This window comes from Eufriesea mexicana, unplaced genomic scaffold, assembly GCF_001483705.2.
Source record: "Eufriesea mexicana isolate 0111107269 unplaced genomic scaffold, ASM148370v2 scaffold474474835, whole genome shotgun sequence".
NCBI lineage: Eukaryota > Metazoa > Arthropoda > Insecta > Hymenoptera > Apidae > Eufriesea > Eufriesea mexicana.
In genome coordinates, this window is record NW_016907960.1 from 536,197 (window position 1) to 553,070 (window position 16,874).

Sequence of the window (16,874 nt, forward strand, 5' to 3'; positions counted from 1 at the left end):
AGCGGTAACGCCGAGCTTCTTACTGGATATACGAAGAGACTGAGAAGATCTCATCACTTCCAATACCTGACCATGTCCGTGCTGTGCAGCCAAATGAACCGCGGTGAATCCTGCCCGATTTTCATCCGCGCAAGACGCACCCGCTCTTACTAACGCTTTAACCACCTCGGCGTGTCCTCCCTCGGCCGCCAGCTGAAGAGGCGTCGCTTCGGTTAACTTGTTTCTCGCAGAGATGACACCTTGCCGGTCAAATTTCATCAATTCTTCGATCACGCGCACGCTGCCCTGCATCGCCGCTATGTGGGCGCACGTGTTTCCATCTTTGGTACACGCCATCACCAAGCTGGGATGCCTTTGGAGGAACAGTTGCGCTACCTCCGCATAGTTGTTCATCGCTGCAGCGTGAATCGGTTTCTGACCCTGGTCATCGGTCGCGTCTATACTCGCCCCGAGTTCGAGTAGAAGCTTGCACACTTCCAGTTGGCCAGCACCGGCTGCCAAATGAAGGGGTGTCTGTTTTCTCAGCGTAAGAACGTCTATCGCAGCCCCGTGGTCCTGCACGAGGAACTTGACGAGGTGCGAGTAGCCGTTCATCGCTGCCAAGTGCAATGCCGTTCTACCGACTCTAGACTTTGAGTTTATGAATGCTTTGTTTGCCAGCAGCGCGTCGCAGACTTGGAGGTAGCCGTGCTCGGCGGCTAAGTGAAGAGCAGATCTACCCTCGAGGTCGAACACGTCCACCCTCGCGTGATTCGCCAGCAGCGTGGTGACCAGCTCCATGTGACCGCGGTGAGCAGCGATCAGCAACGGAGTCCAGCCGACCGCGCTTTGACGATTTAACGCTTTCTGCACTTCCGTCGCGGACATACCGCTTATCATCTCTGATAGAACTTCGTTGTTTCCAGCTAATGCGCAGTGATGGAACGCCGACTCTTGAGCCTGTTTCGTCTGTAGCGACACGTCAGCCCCACCCTCTAGAAGAGCTCGAATAACTGCACGATCATCGCCGGGTGTAACAACTTCCGATGGTTCGATTTGAGCGGCGTAATGCAAAGCGCTCGCTCCCTCGTTCGTCAAGCTATTGACGTAAGCTGTCGCTGTTTCCGTACCCTTTCTTTCTCTCACAAATTCGATCAAATGCCGGACTACGTCGGCCTTACATCCCCTACAGGCCAGGTGTAACGGCGTTTCCCCGTTCTGTCGAAGAGCGTGCTAATGCGGAATTAGGAAGATAAAGAAACAAATGGGAAATCAAGGGATCCTACCTTAGACTTGTACATAGGATCCCCGCCATCCTCCAGAAGGAGTCTCAACGTCGCCAAATTCCCGTGACTCGCCGCTACGTGCACAGGTGTTTGACCGTCATCGGTGGTCAAATTCGGCCCTGCACCGGATTTCAGTAGCATCAGTGCGCATCTGTCACCATCGGGTACTCTGGCTGCTATGTGGAGAGGTGTTTCCCGTAGCTTCCCTCCTCTAACGTGAACTTCTGCCCCGTATCCTAGCAGAGTCTCCACTACTGCAGGCTTTGCATTCTCCACGGCTATGTGTAGAGCTGTATAATTGTCATTCGTGGTTGCGTCCACCTGAATGGCAAAGAACGTTCGCGGTACCAACTCGTGCTTCATTCTTATGATTAATCGAACGAAAATTCGATTCGACGGTCTCCATTCTAATACCTTTTCCCCTCGCTGCAAGAGAGTGCTTATGATACCGACATGACCGTACTTGGCTGCCGTGTGAATCGACCTAGCACCACGCTTATTCGGCATGTGTAAGTAGACACCCTTCTTGAAAAGCATCGTCGCACATTCCGAGTGGCCGTTCAACGACGCTATGTGCATCAGCGTCGAGCCATCCTTCGTCCTTTCGAATATGCTGGCTTTGAATTTGTCGGCCAGCAATTCAATAATAGAAGCGTGTCCGTTCTCCGCCGCCAAGTGCATAGGGGTGCGATCCTGATGATCGGTGATGGAGGCCGATGCCCTGACACCGTAAAAGTACTTGACGAGGGTCTCGTCGCCCTCGGCGCTCGCTATATGCAACGCGGTTTGTCCATCGCCCTGCAATATTCGGAAAAAGTTATACACCGATAGGTATTATACTATTTGCTATAAGCGAGCTAATCTGAGCTTCGGAATTACGAAATTTTATCGTACATTTTGCATATCGACGACCGTTCCGTAATCTACCAATATCCGCACCATATCGATGTCTCTTCTTCTAGCTGCCAGATGAAGAGCCGAGTCCCCTGTTGGAGTGGTGGTACGAAGCTGATCCGGTGCCTGTTGAGCTAACAGTTCCCTGCACATCGATTGGTTTCCAGCTTCCACCGCCAACAGTAAAGGTATTTTTCCTTTCTGCAACACATTATGGAATGCAACAACGTTGCACCCGCAGCAATTTCCTACCGAATACAGCGAATTTTCGTCCCGATATCTAGAGACATCAGTCGACTAGCCGGATCGATTTTCATGGAGGAAGAAAAACGAATTCGTCCTGCGATTTCCATAAATAGCCACATTCGTATGTAGACGTAAATATCGATGTTGGCGAGCGGTTTCTCTCGGAATCGCATAATCTTGCTCGTTTATGAGACAAAGAACGTAGGAACATTAGGAAGCTGGCGAGTGTGCGTGCGAGTAAGAAGGGAAAATAGATGGAAATGTGCAGGAGGGTGGTAGAAAAAGAAGAGGAAGAAGAAGACGACGACGAAGAAACGAGCTAGCGGAGAATTATGACAGCTGTTCGGTACCAGGCTGCGATAGTCCTGCGCCATCATTCGCGTCACGCGAGAAACCTGGACGAGAATCGGGAGCAATGGGCGATAGAAATCGCAGAAAAACTATTAATTCGATTAAGGTTTGATAAAAGAAATATGCTCGCGTTGCAAACGATAAGTAATTAAAGGTTCGATTACGATTTAGATCTGTTCGACGTACTACTTACCCCATCAACTTTCAACCTGATGTCTCGACCGGCGGCGGCCAGCAACGCTCGTAGAATCGAAGTCGCGGTGCCTGTTTGTCTGGACGCGACCAAATGCACAGCAGTTTGTTGCCTGGGCTGTACTCGAAGGATGAAAAAGACATGGCGTACTTTAATCGGTTAAAAGGCTGGAAAGAAAGAAAGAAAGAAAGAAAGAAAGGAAGAAAGAAAAATTCGTACTCCCCCAGTGGCATAAGGATCGACGCCTCGTTTCGACAAGAGTAACTTGACGACGTCCTCCCTCGAGTACATTGCCGCGATGTGAAGAGCATTGTAATTATCCTATGAAAGAGCAAGGTGAATTTTGTTAACGCTACGGACTTTTTCAACGGATGATCTATGCAGGACTTTCATCTTTCTGCCATAGTTACTTCCGCTCGATCGAACGGAATAGCTTTGGCTAGCTACGGACGGTGAAAATAAATCGCGGAATCCAGCAAGATTCGCTGGGTCAAGTGGCTAGTATGGAAACCGGGTTATAAATCGCGTTTTGCCGCGCCCAGAATAAAACGAATGGCTTATCGTCGAACGATTTTAAAATGACGTCGAACCGACGCGTTGGGTGGGGCTAGAAACCCCGATGCTTGCGATTAGCTATTAGTCAGACCTAATGAAGGGGCGCGTCCAGCTTTTTTGCAAAATTCTTGCAAGTTCTCGGAGCTTGCGTAATCACGGGAATGCCCACGGGCCACGTCACAATTGGCCACTAGGGTCTTAGTCTGTCAGGGGTTTTTAGGATTGGTCAAGCGTAGGCGTCGCCGCGTGAGCATGAAGGCCACGAAGAAACGCGCCAATAGAATTTAGAAGTCGCCTAATCAGCACCTGGAATCGAACTACTTTTTCGTCCTACTGACTCGTCGGCCTACTTCCTTGCTTACTTTCTAACCTCGTCGGTAAACCCCTTGGCCTTGGCCCTCCTTCACGCGATCTTACCCACCTTAGCTTAACACGGATTACAAGGAGATCGTTAACTATATACGTTCCATGGTCTGCACTGGTTATGACCACGCAGGTGCTCGAATATTATATGTCAGCGCCACGCAACGTCGCCACGAACTTATCCAAAAGCCGATATCGCCACGGCTAGGATCGTACTTCGCACGAAAACGTACATCGCTTTTTCGAAGAAATCGCGAGGCGGGACCACGAGGGATCGACGAAAAATTCTTCGAATCTACCATTCATGCATTATCCACGAAACCACGGTAGACTATGTCACCGAGGTGTTTCTCGAAATACTTGCGTTGTTTCTGGCGCCCACGTCCGCCCCCAGCTCGATCATTCGATCGAGCAATCCCGTGCGATTATCCTTCACCGCGTACATCAGAGGTGTCATGCCCGTCGCCTGTGATCAGAAACAAATTCATCGTGCAATGATTAAGTTAGAGTGCCACAAACAGTTTCTCCAATTAGCTAATTAGTCAATCTTCTTTCCAGACTAACCGGGTCCATGACACCGGCAAGAGGAGCAAGAGGACCATCCTCTCCGACACTTTGCACCGCCTTCTCCAAAGATTTGAGCAGCTGGTCCACCGGTGCCCATTCTCCACGCGCGGCAAGCCCGAGGAGCTTTTGTGCGGCTTCCCTGCTGGTGGCTCCTGCCGATCCAGGCTTACTTCCAGGCTGCGTTCCATCCGCGCTCGTCCCTCCGCTGGTGCTTCCCGTCGAGGCCGATCCTCCGGACTCATCCTTCCCAGTCACCGGGCTTTCTTCTTTGCTGGAGGGAGTCTTCTTTTCGTCCTTCCCACCCGACGTCTTCTTACTGTTACTGCTCATGGTACTCCGTACGTGGGTCTCTCATCGCAGAGCCCCGACATGTTTCGCGAACAACCGATTCGTTTGCCACGTTATCACATTTTCCCTGTCGTTGCTTTCGATCGGCCGCGTTTCTAAACCGTTACGAATCTACCGCTACTGTTTAATCTGTTTAAATACTTTCAGAGTATCAACGACGAGGAGAGAAGAACTCTATCGTGCCATTGGTCTTCGAGCGACTCGGTGGAACGCGTGCTAACACCGCGTTTATCCTGACGATTCTGAAGACGTTTCGTAGGGTAAACCCGCGAAGGGTTGCCTTCTCTCGACTCTCTCGCTGCTCGAGCAGGATCGACCAATCACTGTCACGGTTGTGCGCGAATCTACAGGGTAACCGTATACACACCAACGAGCAACTCGATTCGGCCGGTTACACGGATGCGTGTTGCCTCGTCTAACCGGCTCACCCGCTGGCTACCGGGTAGCCCTCGCTACGTTGAATGTTAAGAAAATGCAGTAAACCGATGGCGAACTCGGCGGTGGTAGCAGTGGCGGTGGTGGTTCGGTGGAGCCGCGAAAGCTACCTCCAGGGGTGGGGAGCAGAAGGTGGTACGGTGGTGGCATGGTCGACGTCGACACGCGACTTCCGGCACAGGCCAGCAGGCACGCCATCCACCTATCTGGAGTCCTCTGGTCTTAGACTGTAACCGTTCTACCCCTTTTGCTCCGAACGATTTACTTTTCCTACCTATCATTCTTTTTTCTTCGGCTACCTTCTCTTTTCCTTCTTTGGTATTTGCATTCCAATGTTTCGGCGGAAATGCTTGTACTATGTTTCAAAAGAGTCGTCGGTAATGTAGCCTCGTTTTTGCGTTCTTTCTGTCAGTTGCGAGTTGACCCTGCCGCCTGGTACAAATTAACGTATCGCGAGATTACGAATAACATTGTATTTATCTCTTCGCTGTAGAGTGGGGTGACCACGCTTGGCTATCCAGTCCTGCCTTCTTTATGCAGAGGTATTTAATTCATTGGAGTTGCTTCGTTGTATTACGCAAGGCGTCCACGTCTATCTGTATAAAACGAAGTGTCAGTAGCATATCAGAGGTCAAACGATCGTATTGTCGAAGTGTAAAGATTATCGATAGCTGGACTTCGACTGTCTGTTTAACATCGTGTACAAGTGTAATTATGGGTAGCGAGCACTTGACTATACGGAAATAATAAATATTAGACCGTGAGAACACCAATAATCACAATATACGTGACATTCGTGATAACCAGAATTAGAAGATCGTTGCGAATCGTTGTGTCATTGCTCCGTTCCGACTGTGTCGTTCGTGTTTCATCGAGAAAGGTACCGTGTTCTTGGTCGTGAGATTCGTGTAATTCGTCATTCGAAGGAAATGTTTCGTTATAGAATAATCAAGAATTTGTCCTCGATTCGAGTCGCTATTTTTCGAGTATACCATAGAAATTTTTCTATCGCAATATCGGAAAACTTGTCATCTGGTGAGTAAGTGGATACGCGTGACGATTATGTAACTGGAAAAGACACATACTTGTGTTGATGTTCGGAAAATTTTATACATTTCGCTCGCATATTCCATATTTCGATTAAATACTTGCGCAGGAAGAAACAGTCGACAAGGGAAATTGAATTACGATATGTGCACTTCCGGGCAAGAAGATAGCGCGTGTGTAATATATTTACAACAATATACAATTCTTCAGTGTTAACAAATGATACGGTAGTATTACGAACTTAGGATTAGCAAGCAATATCTAGCAAAGAAATCAATTGGAATCAATTGAAAATGATAACATAGGTATAGAAAGCAGATAAACGAGTCTTGCGAATGACAGATAATTGTAAATATTTTTCTGAATGTAGTAGAGAACTGAATGTAGTTATCTTTTTATTACCTTTCCTTATCATATCGCATAGTACCACACTTTAGCTATGAAATTATTAGTGGAAAATAATATTATGTAATGTATTTTATCTTTATGCGTTACATTATTCAAGAGTCTGCAAAAATATCTGTTACGATACTAATGAAACGCAAATTTACAAAGTGTATAAATATTAATAGGACATATAGATTAGCCATTGTCTTCGCATGATAATTTTTTAAATATTTCAACCAATAATTTGCACCAAATTCAAGTTCTTCGTACTGATGGTCTTTATATATCGTAATTCGATTTTCTCCATTGACTTTTCGTTTCTACATAAATATTTAATCGAAATACGAGTATAATACCAGGTGAAAATTGTGAAGGTGTTCGAACATTAAGGCGAGCAAGTTCGTTAAGAGTTATTAAAAGCGAGTTTCTCTAATACTCTGTCTAGCACGTCGACGAGGCTGGAGATGTCACGGCGTTTTGAGCCAACGATGTCGCCTGTGTCACGAAGAGAAGCAAAAATACGAAAAAAACGCGGCTTACATGTCGAGTGACGGAGAGGTGCCCTTGATGCACGAGACTATCGGAAACTTACTAGGAACGGCGGCAGAGAGGTGGCCTGACCGAGAGTGCGTGGTGTCCCTTCATCAGGATGTACGATTGACATTCTCGGAGCTTATTCGTCGTGCCGATCGTTTAGCAGCTGGCTTAACGAAACTGGGCCTGAAACACGGCGACCGATTGGGTATATGGGGTCCCAACGACGTGGAATGGGTGATCACCTTCATGTCCGCCGTGAGGGCGGGTTTTATCCTGGTCGCGATCAATCCCAGCTATCAAATGGAGGAGCTCACCTACTGTTTGCAAAAGGTCGTCGTAAAGGCTGTGATATCACCCGAGAATTTAAAAACGCAGGACTATCCACGCATGCTACTTGAAGCTCAGCAAACGTGCCCCAGTTTGGAACACATAATTATCTATTCGAAGGATCACGTGACGTAAGGAAATGTTCGATCAACGTCTAGCATAGTTGCCTGCAAATCCTAGATGCGAAATACGAAACGACTGCTGTCGCTTAGGACGCCGCTCGTGTGACTCTATCTTTCGCGAATGATATATCCAAGTTTCCTTGGAATTTCGTCTAATTTAAGCACAGGAACGGACAAGGCGCGATAACTCTTGGTATCCGGCGGTAACGTCGGGTCGATAAAGGGACAGGTCAGCGACGAAGTACACGTAAATCCTTGGTCCTTAGGAAACGCGGTCGTATCGGGCCTCTGGAGACGGTGGACATGTCTGCCTGCAAAGTTTGAACCTGTTCTCGCGCTGGCTGCTCGCGGGATCTCTTGATTCATGAATATCGCGTGCGAGTAAAACGCGGCAACGATCGACGCACAGCCTGTTTCTCGACTTAGACGTCGGGTTAATCGGTGGGTCAGGTGGCGTTTACTGCCGCGACCGTAAAGGATTCGCGTAGGCCACGCGACACGCTCGTTCCTTTCGTTTTCGTTCATCCGAATCGGACACCACAGACGCGACATTGGATGGAACGTCGAATGAACCGCAAATCGGTAATGATCCGGCGGAATGAACGGAAGCAAATTAGCCGAAACGCTTGGTAATTTCCTAAAAGCGCGAGCCCGGGTCCCTCCGTCCTGTGATTTCAGGCCACAATCAGGCTAGCTGTACCGGCTGGCAGACCGATTGATCGTTTAGCACCGACCTCGTTCGGTCGATCTATTCCCAGCCGTGTCTCGTAATTTTCAAACTTTTGCTCGATCATCGGCTCGATTTGATTAATAATCTCTATCCGTGAAAAGGAATCACCGACGTGCAATTAGGTTAATGGTCAGCCGCTGCTCTATAGACAGTGAAGCCGTCAACGCGCGTTGAAACGTTGTTGCGATAAATCCATTGACTTGCAGCTCTCGCCGTGTAGTTCCAAATGCGTGTAGATTTGTATCGACGTATCGGTATCGAACGCGGCTTGCATCGATACAAGAATCGGTATACCGTTCTGGTTGATGGACAAGGCTCGATACCGTTGCGCCTTTCGACAGGCGAGACGTGGTACCGATAGCGAATGTTTGCTCTCAAGAATTACTCGATAACTGGCGTGAAATTGCACTAGTGGAACCTCCGACACTGCCTTAATCGAATGCCTTAACCGCATGCCATATCCTCGATGTCGCATTAGCTCTAACAATGCAGAATTAGAGCATTTCCTTTCTCCGTTTCCCTTTGGTCTTTCATCTCCTATGCAATCGATTTTATAACCGATATGCTCTATTCCTGTTGACATTCGCGTTGGCGTTGAAATCCTGAACCTGCGTAAAACGTGTTACAACGTTGGCATTACGCCACGAGCTATACGGGTTCAACCCTAGAAACCCATACCTGCATCAGAGTGTATTGCAACACGTGTAGACCGTTTCGCATCGATTCCTTTTCTGTCGAAGATCGTCACCTTGACACGATCAGTTCGTCGATCGACTAACGTGTATTCGATTTGTTGCAGTGGGACTCGTCGATTCAGCGACGTGGAGGAGCTCGCGTCCAGGACCGAGGTGGAACGGATCGCGAAGGAACAGGACCGAATATCCTGCAACAGCGGTACCAACATACAGTTCACCTCTGGGACCACTGGCAGACCGAAAGCCACGCTCTTATCGCAGTTCTCCATATTGAATAACTCGAAACAGGTAATGTCCACAGCCAGTCCGACGATGGCGAATTCCCCCAGTATAGCGAGGTTTTATTTCACGTGTTTGAGATTTAATCTAGGCTATCGTAAGATCAGGGTTCACCGTTGGACAGAGGGTTTGCTTAAATGTGCCATTCTTTCACGCATTCGGCACCATTAAAGGATTGCTCTGCATGCTTCACGGGGGTATCACTATGGTGCTACCCTCCCGCACGTTCAACCCCGTGAAGTCGGTGGATGCGATACTACGGGAGGGCTGCAACACCGTTTATGGAACACCAACGATGTGGGTAAGGTAACGATGATGACTCGAAAGTATCGCGATAAACGTAATAAACGCGTAAATAATTATCAGTGCTTAATATCACGACAGATCAATCTGTTGGATGCGTGCCAACGACTTCAACCTCCACCGATAACTTTAGCCCATGGCATCACCGGTGGTTCTCCCGCATCGCCGAAGCTGTTCAGAAGTATAAGGGAGTACTTCAATTTCGACAACGTAAAGGTAAAAATTTGGAATTCCCTTATAATTTTAATTAACACTTCGTTCTCCTTAGAATCGTTTCAACGAGCATGTACAGGCACGCCTGTTATGTCAAGGTAATCGTGTTCGCTGTGTCGCAGTTGTACAATTCGCTTAGAAAAATTAAGCCGTGTAATTTGCGCCGTCTCCATTACAACGATCGTCAGCGGGATTTATCTCGGTGACTGCAATTTTCGAAATTCATGCGGACTTTCATGGACTGCGGAGATCTATACGAAGGTCGTCGACACGGCGACGGGATCGTACTTAATTCGGCTCGACATAACGCGTCGCGTTCCCGCGTTATCTATGCACATATCTTGCACAGGCAACTCCTCGGTTCGTATGCATAAATACGATTCCGCGAGGAGAAATATCGTTTCTTGGCCTCGATCAATAACGTTCTCTTTCGCGAAATCGGGTTCCGAGATTGTTGGTGCGGCGAGAATTGCTGTCCACCATGTTCTGTCGTTTGGACTAACGAATTACGCGATTCTTGATGCTCGGCAGACGGTATACGGCCTTACAGAGACGACAGCCATCGTCTTCCAGTCGCTGCCCAACGAAGAGCACTCGTTGACGGACAATACGGTCGGTTATCTGACTAATCACGTCGAAGTCATGGTAAATAAATAATTATTCAAAGTGTTTGTCGATTATCGGATTCATCTTTAGAAATTTTCTTTCTTCATTTTTCGTTGCGAAGGTTGCCGATGAGAGTGGCAAGGTTGTACCGTTTGGCACAACCGGTGAACTGTGGGTTCGAGGATATTCCATTATGCAGAAATATTGGAACGACGAAGAGGCGACTAGAAAGGCTTTTAGCAAAGATGGCTGGTTCAAGACAGGTGATCTGTTCGTCTTAAGACCTGACGGATACGGGCAAATAGTCGGTAGACTGAAAGACATGCTAATTCGGGGAGGCGAGAACATTTTTCCAAAAGTACGACGACAGACTAGTTGTTGCATTTGATTTTACTTATTCGATAAATCGTGTTCTAGGAGATCGAGGATGTGCTGATGACGCACCCCCTGGTGGTTGAGGCGCAAGTTATCGGCGCCTATGACGAGGTGTACGGGGAAGAGGTGTGTGCATGCGTGCGCCTTCGAAGCGACGCGACTCTCGGCAAGGAAGAATTGAAGGAGTATTGTAAGAGTCGTATGGCACACTTTAAGATTCCGCGTTACGTGGAATACGTAACGGAATATCCAAAGACGGCCAGCGGGAAGATACAAAAGTATAAATTGAAGCAAGAAATGGAACGCGAGCAAGTGATTCCTACTAGTCCGACAACGTAGAGAAATCGCATTTGTTATATCGCCTCTGAGGAAATCAATAACACGTAAAACTCTATCTTAGTTTCTCTCTGATATCAGTATACGCGATCTTGCGATAATATCGATGAACGTTTGATTATTTTATACATTGCGTAAGAAGATAAGATCAACGGGATTGCGAGACGAGTTCGAGAGGTCGATGATAGGATGGCGCCACGTATTCCTCTATCGAGTCATCATCGGTAAAGTCGGCAAAGTAGAAAGCTATCTCACGCATGGTCGAATTGGCGTCGCTCGAGCATAACGCTTACCATCGAACTGGTAAACGAAATACGACATGGTTTTATTTTAGTTAAATTCAAACTGTATTTCCGTGTCGTGTCGTGTCATGTAACTCTCTCTTAGCGTTAATCCCAATAAATGCCGGTAAAAATTGTACAAATGCGAATTAATTTCAGGGAATTGTCAACTTTATTTCGGCAGCTACACTTTCGAACGAAGTCGAGCCGTAACGCGATATCCCGGATCTCTTGTTCGGATTCGCATTTTCTGCGACAGCACGTGTCAAAAGCGTTTTTACGCTTACGCAAAGACTCGTGCTTGCCAACTGTCGCGAAAAACGGTGATCGGTGATCGATGACACGGTACCAGGAAGCAAAGGATAATGACGCGCGGTGTGGAAAAAAAGGAAGGAAACCTTGGAACGCGAGGATAGGAAGCGGAGAGAACCGGTAAAGAGAAAAGGATTCGAAGAAGAGAAGCAGGGAGAAAAAGAAAGAGATAAGGGTGGAGAAGAAAGAAGCCATCGAAATCCACGGATTCGAGAGGGGCACGTGTTTCAGGTGGCGTCTAATTGAGGATGGATGCCTCGGGCAGCGAGTCTCGCTTCTCCAAGACTGGAAGACTTGGAAGAGGCGTGCATTACTGCGGCAGATGGTGGTCGTGATTGCAGCTGCTCCGCAACGAACACCTGCCGTTTTCTCCGGCGTCTGTCGAGATGGACGAAATCACTGTCCAGCCTCTCCCCTCTGCCGCAGCTCCTGCTTCTGTTTCTCCTCCGTTTTCTTCGTCTTCTATTACTATCGGCCGCGTAGGAGTACATTCCGCTTGAAAAGAAACACACATGGGAATAGATATTAGATATCGACCGGTATTTTCTCTCGCGCGACGATACGTACTTACGTACCCATACGTACATACGTGTGCGTTCCTCTTGTTCGGTTGGAAGCGATTCTATCGAGATGGAGGGAAAGTGATTTTTGCCACGTAGAACAGCTAAAAGGAAGAGCGCCGAGACGTTTTTAAATATCTCCGCGGCGAACGGGACAGCAAAAACCGGTCAGAGATGGCTCGTAGTCGGATCGTCTGAGGAACAGGAATTAATTCTGGCGAATGGCCAGAATGTACAAGCATAGGACACGGAACACGGGACGAGAGGAGGCAGAGGAAGGGATGATAGCGGCATCGGAGTAAATTCGGCCGAGACAGATTCACGCGGAAAATTGTGCGCGAAAATTGGTGCACCCGTGCAACGACTCGACAGCCGGAATAGACGAGCGTGACCACGGTTTCTGCTGTCCGGGAAAGGAGCTAACGAGCTGTCAAGTGTCACCGAATCGAGACCGTTCCGAGTCACCGATAAACGTCGATGCAGCGTCGCGGTGGCTCCTCTCCTTTGGCAGATGGTCCGCCTTTGCTCCGGCGTCCGGACCAGGCCGAGACGCAGACAGGTCGAAATTTCTTTCGAACGACGGGGCATAATCGATTCGCCTTTCGTCGTGGCTCGATTTCCGCCAGAGGTTGACGACGCGTAGCGAACAATAAGAGACCGATGACGGGATAAAGGGTGGCGGTGGCTGGGCCGGGGGGTGGTAGGGAAGAGACACAAAGAGGGACAAAGAGCGAGAGATAAAAAGGGTAAAGGACAGGTGGCGCGATCGGGGCGGAGGGAAAAGAATGGAAGAAATTCCAGAGTAGTAGGCGGAGAATGGCGGTAAATTAAATACGGGAGCAGCCCGGAGGGGGTTCGTTTAATCGCTTAATCGAGACTGGAGAAATGCTCGCAGGGAAGGAAGGCTCGCTCGCGCTTTTCGTTTCGTCCCGATGAAAGCTCTCGAAAGGGTCGGCAATTACTTAAAAACGAAGTTGTGCACCATCATCGCCACCGTTTTCTTTTTCCCTCATCGGGCCGCGTCTTCCGCGTTTCCGCCACCTTTTATCTCGTCCACTTCTACCGTTGCTTTTACGCGGTTTTTCGCCGAGCTATATCCGCGCGAGAGCCGCCTGGAAAAAGGTGGTCGCGACGCGGCTGCCAAGCGGATGGACCGTCCTCTATTCGGATAACGACAGCAATATCCAAATAGTAAAACGGATGGCAGCCGACTCGAGGGCACGGCAAACACTCGAATAGTGGCTGGATCGATGAAAGGTACGCGAATCGCGGCAACCGGCGTAATAAAAGAGTCGGACCGCGTAAACGTAATCCACCTCCTTCCCCTCGGGCCCCCTCGGGTCCCCTCCGGCTGACCAGCCTCGTCGGTTTCACCGAATTCTTTCGCGTTTCGAAAGCCACGGGAAGAGCAGCGTGGCTGTCCGAAATTTCGAAACCGCGTCTCGGAGGACAGCGACGAGCACGAGTGAACCTCGAAACGAGAGTCGACGGATTTTTCTTTTAAATACGACGCGCGGCGACTCGGCGCCACGGGACACGACGCGGCGACGAAATGGAAGAAAGCGCGCGCGGATCCTCGGGTGAACGGGCTAAGAGAATCAGTCGCGACGCTCATGGTCGTCGTTGTTCATCCTTTCAGGACGTTGCCGGCTTCCGGCAGGAGGACGAGAGAATGGACCCGAGTGTCGGAGAGAACGGAGAAAGCGATGAGTAATAAGGTGGTCCCCGGTGGCGAGACGGAAGAATATTTCGTCCGGGTCGCGACACGTAGACCACGTAGACGCGTAGACACGTAGCGTTGGCTGGAATCGAGGTTACGCGGCTTCCAGCGAATCCGAGGATCGATATTCTTATTCCGGCGACGATCCCGATGTTTGAACGCTACTCGACCGCCGCCGCGTCCACTAAGCGTTTCGACTGTTGGTCCCCGGAGATCGATCGATCGAAAGAGCAGCCCGGTGGACGAGGAAGGCGCGATACGGCGAATTACGCGTCCGGAAAATAGGCAACAATGAATCCTTAGCCGGCGTAAGAGCACGTTTTTGCGAAACGATGGCGAAGAAGGAGACGGGGATAGTATGGAAAGGCAAGGTGTGAGAGAGAGAGAGAGAGAGAGAGAGAGAGAGAGAGAGTGAGAGAGAGGGGCGAGCAGATGGAATCGCTGCCGCGCAGCGAATCTCGGTTCCGCGTCTTTCTTCGTGGCAAAAAATCCTGGAAGAAGCTTAATGGAGCGTCTCTCGAGCTGCGGAACGATCCAGGGACGAGAAGAGCTCGCGAGTTTTTCTCGCCTTCCGAATCGTCGTAAGGCTGTGCGCGCTGCTACGGAAATCCCGCGAGAGGGGTCCAAGATTATCGCGTTCCCATAAAACGAACGAGAATTCCCTCGCCGGAGAGAAAGAAACGCACCGGAAGCGGAGACAAAAGGAAAACGCTCGGCTCGTCTCGACCTGAACAGGGGAGAAACGTTGTCCTCGAAGAATTCATCGAATGGAAGAGACGCGCGATGACGAATTCTCACTTCCGCTCGGTCGCCTACGTCCAGAAACAGGTTTACGAAGCACGACGACGAAACCACCTTGCGTACCTTCACCGCGCGTTCGTTATCGCTTCGGAGAAGGAAGACGGGCGATGTTTCGAGCGGAATGGAGCGGAATCGGAAGCGCGTTTCGAAAGGGAACGCGTGACTGGACGGGTGGTCGCGGATCTGTTCCCCGCGTGGATGAGAGCGAAATCGTAATAATCCGACGATGGAACAACGATAACGATAAAACTCGGTTTTCACGGTGAACGAGGGGGAAGGTGAACGCGAAGGGGTAGTTCGGAGACCGAAAACCATGGCGTTTTCCGTCCACGTAATCGATTTACGAGGAGTCATTCGTCCCCGGCGTTTTTCTCCGGCGAGGCAAACGTCGTCGAGGCACGAAAGCGAGGTGGAAGCGTGCCGCTCGGTTTGGACCGAGGGACCGTGTCCCCCAACCTCGATCCCGCTCACCCTACTGCCACTCTTTCCATCTCCATTTCCCTTTGTCGCTGCGTTTTCTCGTGGTTGCCTCTCACCCCTCTATTTCTCCCTTCTTCTTTCTCCTTTTCGCCCACCCTCTCTCTCTTGCTCTCTCTCTCTCTCATTCTGTCATCCACCCTACGAACGGTGGCCGCCAGAGAATTCTCTTGTATCGATCGGCCAAAGACGGGGAGGCCCGCGTCCCACGATTTAAGTCTATTTAATGGCGATACATTGTTTAGTATCGCGCGAGCGCGTCCGCCTAATGCAATTCCAGCGAATGGTCCCCCTTGCCTACTGTTTGCCCTCCCCCTATGTAAAATTGCCACGGCTTTGCATCCCGGTTCTCTCCGGCTACCAAGCCTATCGAACACCTGTGCGTTAGCCCCCTCGCACGAACACGCGCGCTTTTTTCATCGCGGACTATTTCGGTGCTACGTATTTGCAGAGACGTCGACAGGAATTAATAAACCCTTTGGTAGAGCCGTACGGATTTTTTCTATCAATTTCTCGGCTACGTTCCATATTTGAGCGTATTGTGCTCCGCGAACAATAACTCATCTCGATATTGCTGGCCTGGCTCTCGTATCCGGCGAGCCCGTCGTCTCTCTCCAACTTCCGCTCCTCCTCGTCTCGCTCCCGTCCGCACGGTCCGCTGTCTTCCTTCGCTTTTTCGCTTCTACCTTCGTTCCCGCCTCTGCATCGATAAAGTCACCGGCAGTCGCGATTTTACGACTCGAAACGGAACTTTGCCTATTAAAGCGTGGCTCGTTAGCCTCGCGACGCGACGCTCGCGATCGGGCGCGCTCGCAGACGCGACTCGCTCCATTCGTTCCGGTCTCCACGCTCCTGCCAATTCGCGTCGCGATCCATTCCCGTGACCGTGCGTCTGCACGCGCGTGTCGCGACGTTCCGAGGCTGAGTCGCGATTGCACGCGCGTGTACCACGATGATCGCGCAACGTCCCCGTCGATCCCCGGCGAGGATCGCGGATTTTTCAGCGCGCCTCGAAGCCGGGTTAGTCACGCGCTGATCAGTCACGGCTGACGACAATGAACGATCACGAACCAGTGGCCAGGGCGAGCGAGCCTCGATTCCGCTGCCTGTTTGCTCCGGACGAATTCGCAGCGGTTCTGGTCCAGGGATGGGAACGTAATCGCCGTTGGGAGGCACGTACGCAGCGACAGGTCGGCTTTAAAGGAGCCACGGATTCGTTGCTGCGTTTACGTTTGCGTGGCACGTGGGTGTACTCGAGGAAAACTCTCGGTGGAACGGTAAGCTGGAACGAGAAGCCGGGTAATGAAGGATGGAAGGGCCGGCTGGCCTGTGTTTGAGAAGCACTAGTCCGGTCTCCCGAGAGTGGTCGGTCTTCTCCTGGATATCTGACGGAGGGGTACGCGGCTCGAGGAACACGGACGGGGTACGGCTGGCCACTTCCCAAGGGAACTCGTTTCAGCTCCGTCTCACCCACACGCTGTGCCCGCGTAAAAGCTCGCGTTCGCGAGAGTGAGAAACCAGGTTATATGCAGATACATACTCGTTCTTC

At 50.1% G+C, this 16,874-nt stretch overlaps 2 protein-coding genes across 3 annotated transcripts in view; one reads left to right on the forward strand and one right to left on the reverse strand.

Moving 5' to 3' along the window:
• Positions 1-4,792, reverse strand: part of nompC (no mechanoreceptor potential C) — a 10,557-nt gene extending 5,765 nt beyond the window's left edge. The window contains exons 1-8 of the mRNA XM_017900479.1: positions 4,432-4,792; positions 4,232-4,333; positions 3,169-3,270; positions 2,950-3,066; positions 2,160-2,360; positions 1,680-2,063; positions 1,266-1,586; positions 1-1,197 (exon numbers count right to left, since the gene is read on the reverse strand). The exon at positions 1-1,197 is cut by the window's left edge and continues 64 nt beyond it. Coding sequence (XP_017755968.1) covers positions 1-1,197; positions 1,266-1,586; positions 1,680-2,063; positions 2,160-2,360; positions 2,950-3,066; positions 3,169-3,270; positions 4,232-4,333; positions 4,432-4,764 — 2,757 coding nt within the window. The 5' untranslated portion in view covers positions 4,765-4,792. The remainder of the gene's footprint in view (positions 1,198-1,265; positions 1,587-1,679; positions 2,064-2,159; positions 2,361-2,949; positions 3,067-3,168; positions 3,271-4,231; positions 4,334-4,431) is intronic.
• A 1,316-nt stretch (positions 4,793-6,108) lies between these two features.
• Acsf2 (Acyl-CoA synthetase family member 2) lies at positions 6,109-11,577 on the forward strand. 2 transcript variants are annotated; one of them, XM_017900545.1, is made up of 9 exons: positions 6,109-6,252; positions 7,097-7,646; positions 9,167-9,350; positions 9,433-9,642; positions 9,726-9,860; positions 10,389-10,502; positions 10,585-10,821; positions 10,881-11,221; positions 11,317-11,577. In XM_017900545.1, exons 1-8 carry the CDS (start codon positions 6,147-6,149, stop codon positions 11,175-11,177), a joined length of 1,833 nt encoding a protein of 610 aa, XP_017756034.1. In that variant the 5' UTR covers positions 6,109-6,146; the 3' UTR covers positions 11,178-11,221; positions 11,317-11,577. The 2 variants fall into 2 exon arrangements, with proteins under 2 accessions (XP_017756034.1, XP_017756025.1); XM_017900536.1 differs by having other exon boundaries at positions 10,881-11,577.
• The last annotated feature ends 5,297 nt before the right edge of the window (positions 11,578-16,874 follow it).

Excerpts from the sequence above, each read along its gene's own strand:
- Acsf2 (XM_017900536.1), top strand. The coding sequence starts at position 6,147 with ATGTTTCGTTATAGAATAATCAAGAATTTGTCCTCGATTCGAGTCGCT. Across the intron at positions 9,643-9,725 it reads ATGGAACACCAACGATGTGG|ATCAATCTGTTGGATGCGTG; the intron begins GTAAGGTAACGA and ends ATATCACGACAG. Across the intron at positions 10,822-10,880 it reads GCGAGAACATTTTTCCAAAA|GAGATCGAGGATGTGCTGAT; the intron begins GTACGACGACAG and ends ATCGTGTTCTAG.